Raw genomic sequence first — 13,248 nt, 5'->3', positions numbered from 1 at the left:
GTTGAGCTGATCCACAGATACCATGAGAGAGCCAGAGTGCTTCTTCTTAATCTCCACATCAGTAGTCTGTACTCGGAGAAAGACACAATGTCAGTCAGAGCTAGCACTCAAATGAATGCATTCCCAAAAAAAATCACATATTAAAACTCATGCTTTTAAGTTATGGAAACGATGAATGATGCCATATGTGAAAACCCTAATGCGATGAATGCAGCTCTTCATTCCAGATTTATACATCTTTTTTACAATGTACTGTATGAGTCGGTAAAATTAACAGATTCTTTAAATGTAGGCATTTTATGCAACATATCATACAACACATTTCAAATTCATACTGTCAATTCTCAAATAGCTGCCCGATTTACCACAACTGAGGAGAGAATTAGGACTTACTATACCATTATTTAAGATATGTTGTCTCCCCTGATATCTATTGCAGTTTAGTAAGTGACCAATATCAAAAATATTGGCTTTTATTTGAGAATTTACGGCACAGTTTCTAAACCTTTTATAGTTTACTGTACAGAACATATCTATGAACCCTAAGTAAATACATTAAACTGCATGCAATGACATGCATGTCAAGAACAGAGGGGAATTCAAGATGTCATTTGATGCTACATCATGCTAAATTTTAAGAAAGATAAAACTGTAAAAGCAGGTAAATTGGTTAAATTTAAAAGAGGGTTATCTCATGCTAGCTAGAATGAGGACGAATATTGTTATCGTGTCCGATTTCTTCTTGCACCATCGTGGCTCAGGAGCAGAAGGTAAATGTGAAAGAAAAAGACAGAAAGAAATAGAGGGGTATATAAAAGCAGCGAGAAAAAACAGTGTAGGTCTGGATGTGTAAAGCCCCATCGAATAAAAAAAGTAGAAGCAGGCAGTGTTTTTTATCTTGTAAGATGTTTTGATCGTTTTTTTTATGAATGACAATGACTGTATACATAAGATGCAGACAGAAAAGTTAGGAGGACTAAAGAGGGCTGATATTAAAGTGCATTATTGTTAGATATTTATCAATCATCATGATGCTGGTAAGGCAGGGAGTTTGTAGATATTGTTGGTTAGTGCCTTTAAGAACTGTTAAATAAAGTAGCAGTAGAAAAGGGAAATTAGAATTAAAGATGAAATAATAGAGAATTTAAATATTCAAGGGAGTAAAAATGGATGTACTGAATTTAGGAAAAAGAGGATCAAGAGCCAAGGGGGGAGAGGTTGTGAAGCTGCAGAGACCGGGGCCACCACCATCATGCCTAAACTGTATAGGTGTCCCATGGACGTCCTTACACTGTCATCAGTGGCTGCCTTATCTATTTTCACCTCAGGCAGAAGCCGTCTGCCGGGCCCAGGGCCGATGAGAGACACCACGCCATTGCAGTCCACTGTGCTGTTCCTCTTCCCTCCAGAATGGGGTGCCAGCGGGTGGATGCGGGAGGAGCCTTGGCTGTAGCCACTGTAGCTGTTGCGGCGGTAAGGGATGAACAGGGAGCCTCTGCGTTCTTCGCTCTCCTCTACCGTACTGTGCTCGTCGTCTGCAAACTCGTTCTCTGAGCCCATGTCCTTGGAACGGCCTTTGAAGCTGAAGATGCTGCTTCGGCTGTTGTGGCGTGACATGAAGGGAGAGCCCGGAATGCTCAGTAGTGACTGAAGAGGGAGAAACAGATTCAGAGAGGGGGAGAACGGAAGAGTTAACAGCAGGAGTCGGTCAATGTGTGAATAAAACGGGCAGACAAGGTGAAGAGGGCAAGTGGGGCACAGAATGAACCATAGAACAAAGAGAAAATATATATATATCAAATTAAGGATAAAGGCACCACAAACAGATTATTGGCTTTAGTGTTACATATGAATAAAAAGGGTATCACAGGAGCTTTTTGTACGCAACATACATTTTTTACAAAACAATGATAAAGAAGAATAAAAAATGTCTGTCATAATCATGTCCAATCAGACTGCATCTTTACATTAAAAATAAAGAAGAAGAAAAAAACAAACAGAATCCAGACATTTTATCGTTATGGGACACTATCTTCTAGAACATAACCATATACATTATCTATAAGACAATACATTGAGATTGCTTTTTCCTCCATTAAAAAGGTGCAATGTGTACTTTCCTGCAATCTGCTCTGAAAAAATAGAGGGCAGTATTTCACCTCTACTTTAAGGCTTTCCAATCATTCTTGTATTGTAATTTCAATGAAGATAATAAAGAAAACGCTGCTTGAATATGTTAAATATGGTTTTATTCAATAAGTTGTCCAGCAGAGCACACGGTCAGAGTATCCAAACAACCTACTGAAGTTACCACTCAAATATCTCAAGGACCACGGGAGTAGAGCGAGTCCAAAGACCAAAGGGTGGCAAAAAGCGTACATTGACTGGCAGGCGGTGGCTAGGGGAGAAGGTGGTCCAGCAAGTGGCTACCCAAAGTAGAGCCCGACATTGATCTGTCCCAACCTCCAGCGTCAACAACAGAGAAGCTTCTCCAAGTCCAGTTTGAATCATGTGGTGTTGTCAAGATGGAAAAATGCTGGATAGAAAGCTGACCCGGTCTGGGCTATGAAAGATTGACCTCCAACGGATCAAGTTCATTGTCCAGGAAATGTATAATCAATGAAACCTCCACACATGGAGCAAAGCAGAGTCACCAGTATGTCCACTGTGAACAGAAAGGTGAAGCCGGGAACACATCTAAAGCTGCTGCTCCCTGGCAGAAGGATGACACACTGGCATCATGACCGCCATGGGTTCTGAGGTTATTGCCAAAGCCATCATCAAAGCTGAGAAACAGCAACATCTGCCAAGAAGGATTCCTCAACTGGAAGCTGTTTATAGACCTCGATTTGGGGTTGGGTATTGAACTTAAGGATACCTAACCCTCCTGGAGAGGCAGCTGATGTTCCCGCACATTGTGATCACTATGACACCATATTTTTTCTCTGGTCTAATTGATCAAAAAAATCATCTTGCTTGAGCAGGTGATCCCTTGGGCAAAGTGATTCCATGAGGCCTTTGAGAGGACCTCAGAGAACTGTCAGCAACTGCATGTAAAGTGGCCAGAGAGCAAGGTCTTCCTTTTGAAGATGGATTACGACACACTTATCATCAAGAGAGCGAGGCAATGAATAGCGATCAGCTTCAACCCTGGAGCAGCAGAAAGAGCCTCAAGATGTCTTGGGTCAAGACAGGAGATCTGTGGGGAGGATGTTGCTGACTTGCCTTCTGGGCCTCAATTGAGGCTGATCTACCTCAAATGTGTCCCATGGGGAAGGTATGGTTGAAAGACTAGAAAGACCGATGAATTCCTGTAACAGCTAAGTTAAAAAGCACCCTGTATTTACTATATAGTTCTTCTCACTAACTTACCTGGTTCATAATGGATGTCTTCCTCCCGAGCCGGCCAGGGAAACGAATGGTGCTTTTCTTGCTTCCATCGTCTGACTCAGACTTAACCACCTTCTCGCTGTCTCCTTTCTCTTTATCCTGCTCTTTTTGACGCCATTTCTTCTTGCGATTGCGACGTTCTTTTGCACTCTTGGAGCTGAGCTTGGAAACCTCAGAGGAGCTGCGGGACAAGTGCCCTCCTCCTTCATCCTCTAACGCAGCTTCTGAAACTGTTCCTGCCGATGTCGCCATGGCAGCGGCCTGAGAAAAAGAAAAGACATGTGATAACCATGAACAACAAAAAACAGAAATGAATTGTATGTGTGAGTGTGAGAGAGAAGCAGACCAACCTGTGTTTCCTCTTGCTGCCTCTTGAGCTGTTCCAGCATGGCCTTGAATTCAGCCTCTTTCTGCTCCGCCTCCTCCATCGTAGCTTGGTTCTGCTCCTCATAAGCCATGGCCACCACAGCCAAGATGAGATTCACCAGATAGAAGGAGCCCACAAAGATGACCAGCACAAAGAAGATCATGTAGGTCTTTCCTGCAGCTCGCAGAGTCTGACAGAAACACAGATACCAAGCAATAAGAACAAATCTGAGATTTAGAGTGATTATAGAGGAAACTTTACAAATCGTCCTAAATGTTGTGTCAGCATTGCTGGTGCTTCTATATCCGGTTCGTGACTTTTTCCAGGAATATCTCCAGACAGAAAGAAGCCTTAGAGTGCAGGAGTTGCCAGTTTTAAATACACACACACATCGACTGGCCTATTTTCCAAATGAAGCAAATCTGTTACGGCTGTGCTGGTGCAGATCTGGAGGAGGAGGAAAGAAATGCTAGTGCAGTGTCATGGTAGTGCAGTTTAACATCAAAGAAAGCTCTATTGTATATGTTGTACATGCATTCAAACAGAAGAGAAAGGATTAACAAGAGGCAGAGATGACCGTGTTGTAATACTGGTTCAGTGGACTCAAGGTGGCAGAGAGCATGACTCTCCTAAAGATCATTTCAACAAACAATGAATTCACTTTAGTTCATTGCTTCTTAAAAAATGCAAATAACACAATTATTTTCTCCCTGCATTAGACACAGTTTTTGTTGTAAATGAATTGATGGAGGAGAACTGATTTTTATAGATGTATTTTTATGATAAAATGAGGACACAATCATTAGTACTACTAAGGGGTTGTTTAACATCTCTGGCTATGAGTAGGCTTATAAATGGAGATCTTTGAAACAGGTGCAGGAACGGTCAGAGACTTCATCCATGGGCCACTGTGACAAAATCCGAAGTCCTGCTTTTTGCTTACTCTAGACAAATATGTGTCAATTTGAAACCAAGAAGAAGAGAGTTGCTTTACCAGCATGTAGAGATTCTCCCAGAAGTCTTGGGTCATGAGGCGAAAGAGGGTGAGGAACGCCCATCCAAAGCTGTCAAAGCTGGTGTAACCATAGTTGGGGTTCCTTCCAGCTTTCATACACACAAAGCCTTCTGGACATCGTCTGAAAGGAAAAAGAACGGGGGGGAAACGTATCTAAATGCTGGGGTGCAATCTGAGCATTTCCTGACTCTCTGGGGTGTTTGTACCCTTTGTTGATTGCTTTTCTTACTTGTATTGCTTTAGGCTTAATGAGCATTAGGTGAACTTGTTTGGCAAGGGCTTGAATGTAAAAGAGGTTCATTTATATGTAAAAGTTCCATACTTTAACAAAGGCCACGTCAGTATCAACACAGTTGGCATTACCGATACAGAACCGAACAGAACAGGACAATTAAAATGGGCCTAAAACATACTACTGATAAGATAGTTTTGTTGTTGTTTGATTGCGTATGCATGTTTACATGTACACTGTTAGGAGTATGATAGTGATATGATTTACCTTCATATTTCACGATCCAAGCAAGTCTTTGTCATGAATCAAAGATAAATGTCAGCTTAGACTGTCTAAATAGTATGTGTATGAGTGTGATTGTACTCATATTATTTTTGTGAACTGTGAAAGTATTTTATTTCTAGCTTTTTTTGCATCAGTATCAAAAAAAGGCTATTCTTTCTTATGTACTAAGTTTGCAAAGACCGATGCGGCCTACGGATCCATCAGGCCGCGTGGGTTACATCATTGATGATTTGTCCGACAACAGAACGATTGGAGACACCTGCTGAAAACATTAAATACAAGTTAAAGTGTGATCTGAGTGAGTGAAGCACTGACTTACCCTGAGTCAGAACTATTTCCACACAATAGAGCATCGAGCTGATTAGGAAGGAAGTAGAAATTTCCTGTAAGAAAACAAAAAGAAGACAGTCATTTGTATTAGCCGATAAAGCCGATAAAGTGTCCTCATCTGTTGTGTTTTGTATCACCAAGTTACAAGAAATCTGTCAATTAAATGTAAAAGGGTTTAATGAGAAAATAATCACCGGGACGCACACACTCTCTGTTTAGTCCGATGTCTGTTATCATTTGCAACTAGTCCAATTAAGCATCATGCTAATCACTCACTGTCATTCATGATGTACTCGTCCCAGTCAAAGCCCCTGCTCCCATTTGCCAGGTAGCGCTCAGTCATGTTGATTGGCCAGATCACACACTTCTGCCGCAGGTTCCCCATAAAGAGCTGCAGTCCAATCAGAGCAAAGACGCTGAGACAGAAGACGGTCAGGATCATCACATCCGACAGCTTCTTCACAGACTGGATCAGAGCACCCACAATGGTCTTCAGGCCTGTCAATTAATATACAGTGAACACACACACACACACACACACACACACACACACACACACACACACACACACACACACACACACACACACACACACACACACACACACACACACACACACACACACACACACACACACACACACACACACACACACAAAGTGCACAAACAGGAGAACAGACAAACTCTCACACACACACACACACACACACACACACACACACACACACACACACACACATTCACACAAAAAGACACATATAAAAAGAATTGCAATATTTGGCTCTGCACAAGTGCAAAAACTGAGCATGTTTTTAAGTAAAGTATATATTTAATCCTGTATTTAACCCTGTGCTGGGCAGCCTCTTACATAAATCTAAACTTGGCGGGCATTGGAATTATTTTTAAAGCACCTACACCCACACTGTAAAGCCTCAACTCAGAGATGGACTCAGTGTGTCATGTGCATTCCTTTATATTGGAGTATCAAACCAGTGTTTTTAACAACAATGCTTGTTGTTCTTCTTCCTGACATTTCAGTTTATATGATAATCTGTAGTTCAGGCTGCTCTTTCTTATTAATTCATTAGCCATTGTGTGGTGTGTGGTTATTTACTTGACATGTGTTTTAAGCATACGGAGACTGCACATGAACAGTAGCTCAAAGTCATCAGAATTGACAGAAATACGCTCTTCTTGACTTTAACATGAAACAGATATGGTTGAATGTGCTGCTATGCAAAAAAGAAAATATATATCTTTATAACATTTTTAATGTTGAAGTAACCACAAGTAGTGGGTTTGGGTGCAGTATGTTGAGCCTAGAGGTTTATTTGTATTTTGTAGCTGCTGACAGTGGTTTTGTTTGCTATTGTTGGCAGGCCACTGTCAATCTATTGAAGTTCTACGATTATCATCTAATATAGAATTAGGACCTAATAGATTTGGACGATAAAGAAGCTTGTACCATAACTGAAGTGTAACATAAATAAGTAGCATGAGGGAAAAATACTCTGCATATATTCTGTGTTAGAAAAATGCTACAAAAGGTTATCCAAATCTAACTGGTATCCTGTTATCACTGAGAAGTAGTGCATGTCCCTGTATATTAGTTCTGCTGCTGTCTCTTTCAAATGTAAACTTTGGATTGTCAGATTATATGGCTATCAAAACTAGATACTTCTAGAAACATTCAATAAAATCAAAGACATGACTATTTAGTATATAATAACAGCACAGTGATTTGAGTAGGATAGAGCATCCACGTTGAACCACAGATCTAAAGATCACATTCAGTTGTTTTCATTAAACACATAACATCACAACAAATACTGCAGCTTTCCGGGGTGTTTCCATCAGAGAGACGCAATGTTTGTTCCCACTTTTACAGTAAACAGCCCGTGTAAGAGAATAAATAATTATTTAGAAAAGCTGTCTGAAGGATTTCCCACTGAGGAAGAACAGGCAGCACCAGAACTGGATTTAGTATCCATCTGGAGAAGAGAAATTGCTTCAATGGATTACTATCTCCCTTCACTCTTTGTGTCAATGGAAACATTCCTGACAAGCTGCAGTTTTGTATAATACTGCATTCAACAAATCAACTGAACGCAGCAGGACGACAAACTGCACACAGCCCACAGAACCAGGCTAAGTCAAGGAAGCAGGAAGTGAAGAGGAGAAAGAAAGGACAGGCGAGGAAGAGTTGGGTGTTGAGGGGGGTGGGGGCAATGAGAGGTGGCATGCAGGTCATTTAAACGCCAAGGCTGAAGGAATTGGTGTCAGCATCACCTGTCTGTATACCGTGATGGCGACCTTGCCTTAACTGAAGAACCGTTCCCATCCCAAGAACCTCTTTCTCCGCTCAGAGCCCAGAGCCAGCTGAGCGCTATATGCTGGAGGCTGAGCTTGTTGTACAGTACTGTGTGTGTGTGTGTGTGTGTGTGTGTGTGTGTGTGTGTGTGTGTGTGTGTGTGTGTGTGTGTGTGTGTGTGTGTGTGTGTGTGTGTGTGTGTGTGTGTGTGTGTGTGTGTGTGTGTGTGTGTGTGTGTGTGTGTGTGTGTGTGTGTGTGTGTGTGTGTGTGTGTGTGTGTGTGTGTGTGTGTGTGTATATCTGCTAAAGTACCGTAACTTCATAGTGTAATTGATATCATATACAACACAGATGAATGTGAGGTACTGTGTGTTCCCTAGGGAAGACACTAGTATTGATACCGACTGCATTTTTGCTTATTTGTGATCTTTATTTATTTTATGTTTCCCTTTCACTCCCAGGATGGACAAAGATCTTCAAAAAGAATCTAAAACCTGAATTAAATAACTCGTACAACTAAAAGATAACAAAATCCAAAAGAAAAGCCCCTTAAAGCCAAACTTGTAAAAGCATGTGTCTCAAAGCTTCATGCAGCGTTGATGTGTTATCAAATTAGGCTTGGCAGTCTTAAGGAATCAAATAGTCTTTAGGAACAAAAAGGTACTGTCATAGATTATAGGAATTTGGATCGATGTATGAAATAAAACTGAACACAAACCAGATGTGCAAAGAGGTAACAGATTTAAATAGACATTTATTTGTATTATATTGTTTATATAAGGCATCATTATAACATCTTGAAAGTCAACTGCTTATAAACAATATTTGTTTACCTCTTACTCTATACTATCACATGGTTTTGGACAATGTTTTCTATTTCCCTTGGGGTATAATTGCCCATACATAACTGTTGCTAGCATGATGTGCTGCACATTAGCTCAGCTGTCCATATGGGACATGCAAGCCCAGAAGACTGCCAGTAGACTGCTAAGCCTATCAAAAATGTATTGCTACCATTTTTGATTTTCATTAAAAAAAAGTAAAACAAAAGAAATGAAGAAATTCTAAAACATCCTTCTTCTTTTAAAGAAAAAAATCAAAATAAAAGAAATAAAGACGGAGAGATATGTAAGCTCAGCCTTAGTGTTTAAATGGGAGTCTCACCTGGAATGACAGAAATTGTTTTCAATGCTCGGAGAACCCTGAACGTTCTCAGCGCCGAGACATTCCCAAGGTCCACAAACTCTGTTATATATCTGTAACAAGGTAGGATGACACACAGAACAGAACCCCATGACACACAACACACACGATAACAACACACACACACACGCATGTACGCGCAAGAGCACGACACCAGCACCACCATCGAGGACCAGGAGGGGACACCACGGTGAGAGAGAGAACGCCTGTCCGACCAGAGGGAAGAGAACGAAGGAGGAAGAGGAGAGGGACTGGAACAAAACCACACCTAACATCAACCCCGTGACTCGCCCCCCCCCGCAAACACAAACACCTGGACTGTCTTACCTGGGATAACTGAAATTGTTTTCAAAGCCCTCAGAACCCTGAACGTACGCAGAGCTGACACATTGCCTAGGTTTACAAACTCTGTTATATACCTGCAAGGTGGATTAGATACAATTATTCAGCAGCTATCCCAGACTGAGGAAAGAAATGATATATGGTTACATAATACTGTTATATAGCAATGTGGTGTGACGGACTGATGTGGACTGGAGGTGCTGTGGGCGACTGTCTTTAGAATTGGTTTTGAATTATTTAGCAGATGTCAACTTATATACCAGCAGAAATCATGATGTAGATGTAACACTCAATGTCCAGTGAACCTAACATCACTTTAAATAATGAATATGATACGTAAGACCCAAAGACTCATTTAGAGTACAATTTGGGTCACTATAGCTTTGCAATTCGTGGCTAATCTTTACAATATTTGGAGCTGATGATTTTATTAATAACAATATTGAGTTGTGAGAACTGTAATACATATAACATTTATAAAGGTTTCCTAAAGCTGACAAAATGGTGCTCGCCCTGTGCTGTTGAGTTGAAAGCATCACACATCACATTGTGGACTTCTTGCAGGAACGGCTATGTGTTGAATAAAATGTGTTCACACCAATTCTTTCTTGTTCCTCCACAGTTGCCCACAGCAGCTTTTTGATTTGGAATACGGTCTTTGTCCATGTTTAATTCCAAAACAACAACTACCAATTTCATTATTTTGAAAACCACTCCAACAGACTGCCATACCTGCAGTTTATTGTTAAAAGATGAAATGTTTGTTAGACATACATAATGAAACCCACTAACTGATTTGACTTGTTTCAATGTCTTATAAGACACAACAGGGAGTCAGCAAAAACAATGTTACATAGTTAAACTGGTGATTGATTAGCTAGATAGAAAGTTATATTGCTTTTGATATTTAGCTGCTGTTATCTTGTAACTTAAACTTCTAAATAAATCTGTCCCACGATTTCCTTCTATCTGTAAAATGCAAAAATGTTATTATTTCATCAGTCATGTTGAAAATCCAAATGTATTTAATAATGTACGAGGAAAAATACTTACGCCATTGAGATGACCATGAAATCCAGCCAGTTCCATGGGTCTCGGAGAAAGGTGAACCCATCTATAGCGAATCCTCGGGCGACCATTTTTGTGAGTGACTCAAACGTATAGATACCTGTGAAGGTATACCTTGAGAACAAAGAGAGAAGAGAGTCAAACGGCGACAGACACATTAAATGAGGATATGATTGCTGTGGAAAAGTATGGAGGTGTACTCACTCTACTTGTTTGGACCACTCCGGTGGGTCACTAAATGTCATGAATATACAGTTGGTCAAAATCGTACACATGATGATCATGCTGAATAACGTGAGAGGACAGAAGTTAAGGAAACATTGAACAATGCTACCCATTACACCCCATACATGTTAATACACCACCTACTACAATCTTAAGAAAGAGGGAGGTGCAGGGTGAAGAGATTTAGATCTTACGATGCATTAGGTGTCCTTACTCTTTACCGAAGAATTATAATCAAGACACATGTTTAAAACACTGAAACATCTATTTTCATTCACAGAAAAACATAGAACTTAATCACTTGAAAGGATATGAGTGTATCAAAATCTTAATAGCTATTCGCCTAAGTAGATTGAAAGGGGTTAGGATGTACATGGAGGACGTGGCACTGAAGCGGAAGAGTGTTTTCCCACTGTTGAAGACTATAAATGTCTGTGGAGAGAGGGAGAAAAAGACAAGGACAAAGAAAGTTAGTACATTTAGGCTATCATTGATGATATGGCTCATACTATTCAGGACACAGGATCCGCTAGTCTTTGCATCTTATTTTAGGAAGAGATGAATGTAGCTTGACGGAGCAGCTGGTGTGAGTCCTGAGCTCACCTCTGAGTCACGGGGCGCTCGAACTGATTCTCACAGTGCAGGTAATACTGTATATCATCAGAACATAGCATTTTGAGGAGAGTGCTCACTGTGTTGTCGCTTAACCCATTTTGGAATCTATACATTGAGAAAACAGTGAGCAGAGTACTTCAGATTGTAACGGCCTTCTATCGTACAAAACACACATCATAATAACAGTTAAAAACGATAAAAGGTATAGAAACGGGGACATAGTCAGTGGGACAAGGACACAGGGCTGTGCTTTACTCTGCTGACACCACTCCTTCTGTGCCCAGTCACCCGAGAGCCAGCAGGATAGCTTTCATAACAGCCCCTCATACTAAGTCAGTTGTAATCGGTAATCCTTGTTGCCTCTTTGGTTCCTGAATATTGACAATTCCTCCCATTTTTCTTCAAACTGTGATTCTTGCAGTCTCAGTCAATGTGTCAGTTTTTTCTTTATATGGATTTCCTCTACGATCTCTTTCCATTTGTCCTGAGTAGTAGTTTCCATCTTACACCATTTTCTATTGATAGCTTTTTCCACAGCTATTAACAATATTTTGACATGATATCTATCCCTAATTTTAAAATGTTATTACATAAAAAGACCCCTTCAATTCAAAGGCACATCATATCCAAGTCTCTTTTTCAAAACGTTGGGTATGAATTTCCAGCACTTCATAATTTTTGGGAATTTCCAAATGTATATAAGAGAACCTTTGTCCAGGTGGCATCAGTCTCTGTCCTGAACATCTTTCCACCATGACATTAGCTCCGCAAGCAGCAGACAGACGCATGGGAAGTTCTCCCCTCTTTGTGGCCAAATGACTCTCTTCGCCCCAAGTTTAAAGCTCTTACTGGAAGAGGACCGCAAATGCTGTCATCGATCAGCAGCAGATCTGCTGACTCGAGGCTCTCAGCAACCACTCCCCACCCATAAACAGCACTGGGCCGAGTGGGGCTGTGCTCTTGGGTGAGGCTGCATTGTCTGGTTGTTTGTGCAGATATTTGGACAAAGAAAATGTGGGGTCTGAGGGAGAAGTAAGAGCATTATTTATAAACAAATACAGTACTGGGATACTTGACAAATGTGTGGTTTGGATAAGTAATAAATGCCTATACTGTCCGAGTTTCTTTTCCTCCTTTACCACATCCCCTCATGAGTATTTATGAAACCACTGACATTATTTACAGGTTACATAAAGACAAGCTTGTCCTGTATGTAACCAGTATTGTAGAACGATGAAGAAATGAAATAATATCAGACACTGATTTCAATTTTAACTCCCTCCGTTTCAACATTAAAGCAGCATAATGTAACTGCACATGCTCGATGTTCGACAGTGTTAGCAACACACGCTAGCTTCTGATCATTTTGCAAGTAATGTTATCATAGCAATAGCAGTGTATATGTGACTTGCACTCTAAAACAGTTAGGGGCCTAAATAAGAAAAACAAAGATTCTTACATCATGTTGCTTTAGGTGATAAACAATCCTTGTTTAAAAAAAAATATATATATATATCTATATAAATGCAGTAAACAGCCTCTGTAAACTGTGTTAACCTATTTTAAAAACTACAATTCAATTTACAGAAAAACAAGTTGCGGACATGTTGTCCATCAGATAACATGCACGCAGCCTCAGCAAATAATAAAGGGCAAACTCTACTGTACTAGCCCTTAACGTTGAGGTATAATAATAACAGCTGCATTCACAATGATATGATGATGGTAGTTGGAGGAGAACCTGCTGGCTGGAGAGCATACATACAGTGTGATAAATGGTTCTTTGGTCTTTAATATGCATATGGCACCAGGAACAAATCAAATCAACGAATCAAAATACATCCGCAACAAGTTTATGGTTCACA

The 13,248-nt window shown here is 40.4% G+C and overlaps 1 protein-coding gene across 1 annotated transcript in view; it reads right to left on the bottom strand.

Moving 5' to 3' along the window:
- Positions 1–13,248, bottom strand: part of scn8ab (sodium channel, voltage gated, type VIII, alpha subunit b) — a 44,686-nt gene that overhangs the window by 19,105 nt on the left and 12,333 nt on the right. The window contains exons 3-13 of the mRNA XM_071203301.1: positions 11,083–11,200; positions 10,748–10,838; positions 10,529–10,657; positions 9,095–9,186; positions 5,896–6,117; positions 5,609–5,672; positions 4,752–4,893; positions 3,741–3,947; positions 3,373–3,651; positions 1,324–1,647; positions 3–66 (exon numbers count right to left, since the gene is read on the bottom strand). Coding sequence (XP_071059402.1) covers positions 3–66; positions 1,324–1,647; positions 3,373–3,651; positions 3,741–3,947; positions 4,752–4,893; positions 5,609–5,672; positions 5,896–6,117; positions 9,095–9,186; positions 10,529–10,657; positions 10,748–10,838; positions 11,083–11,200 — 1,732 coding nt within the window. The remainder of the gene's footprint in view (positions 1–2; positions 67–1,323; positions 1,648–3,372; positions 3,652–3,740; positions 3,948–4,751; positions 4,894–5,608; positions 5,673–5,895; positions 6,118–9,094; positions 9,187–10,528; positions 10,658–10,747; positions 10,839–11,082; positions 11,201–13,248) is intronic.

Source organism: Pseudochaenichthys georgianus, chromosome 5 (genome assembly GCF_902827115.2).
Source record: "Pseudochaenichthys georgianus chromosome 5, fPseGeo1.2, whole genome shotgun sequence".
Taxonomy (NCBI): domain Eukaryota; kingdom Metazoa; phylum Chordata; class Actinopteri; order Perciformes; family Channichthyidae; genus Pseudochaenichthys; species Pseudochaenichthys georgianus.
The sequence above is the reverse complement of the archived record's forward strand: the minus strand, read 5'-3'. Positions and strand labels throughout refer to the sequence as shown.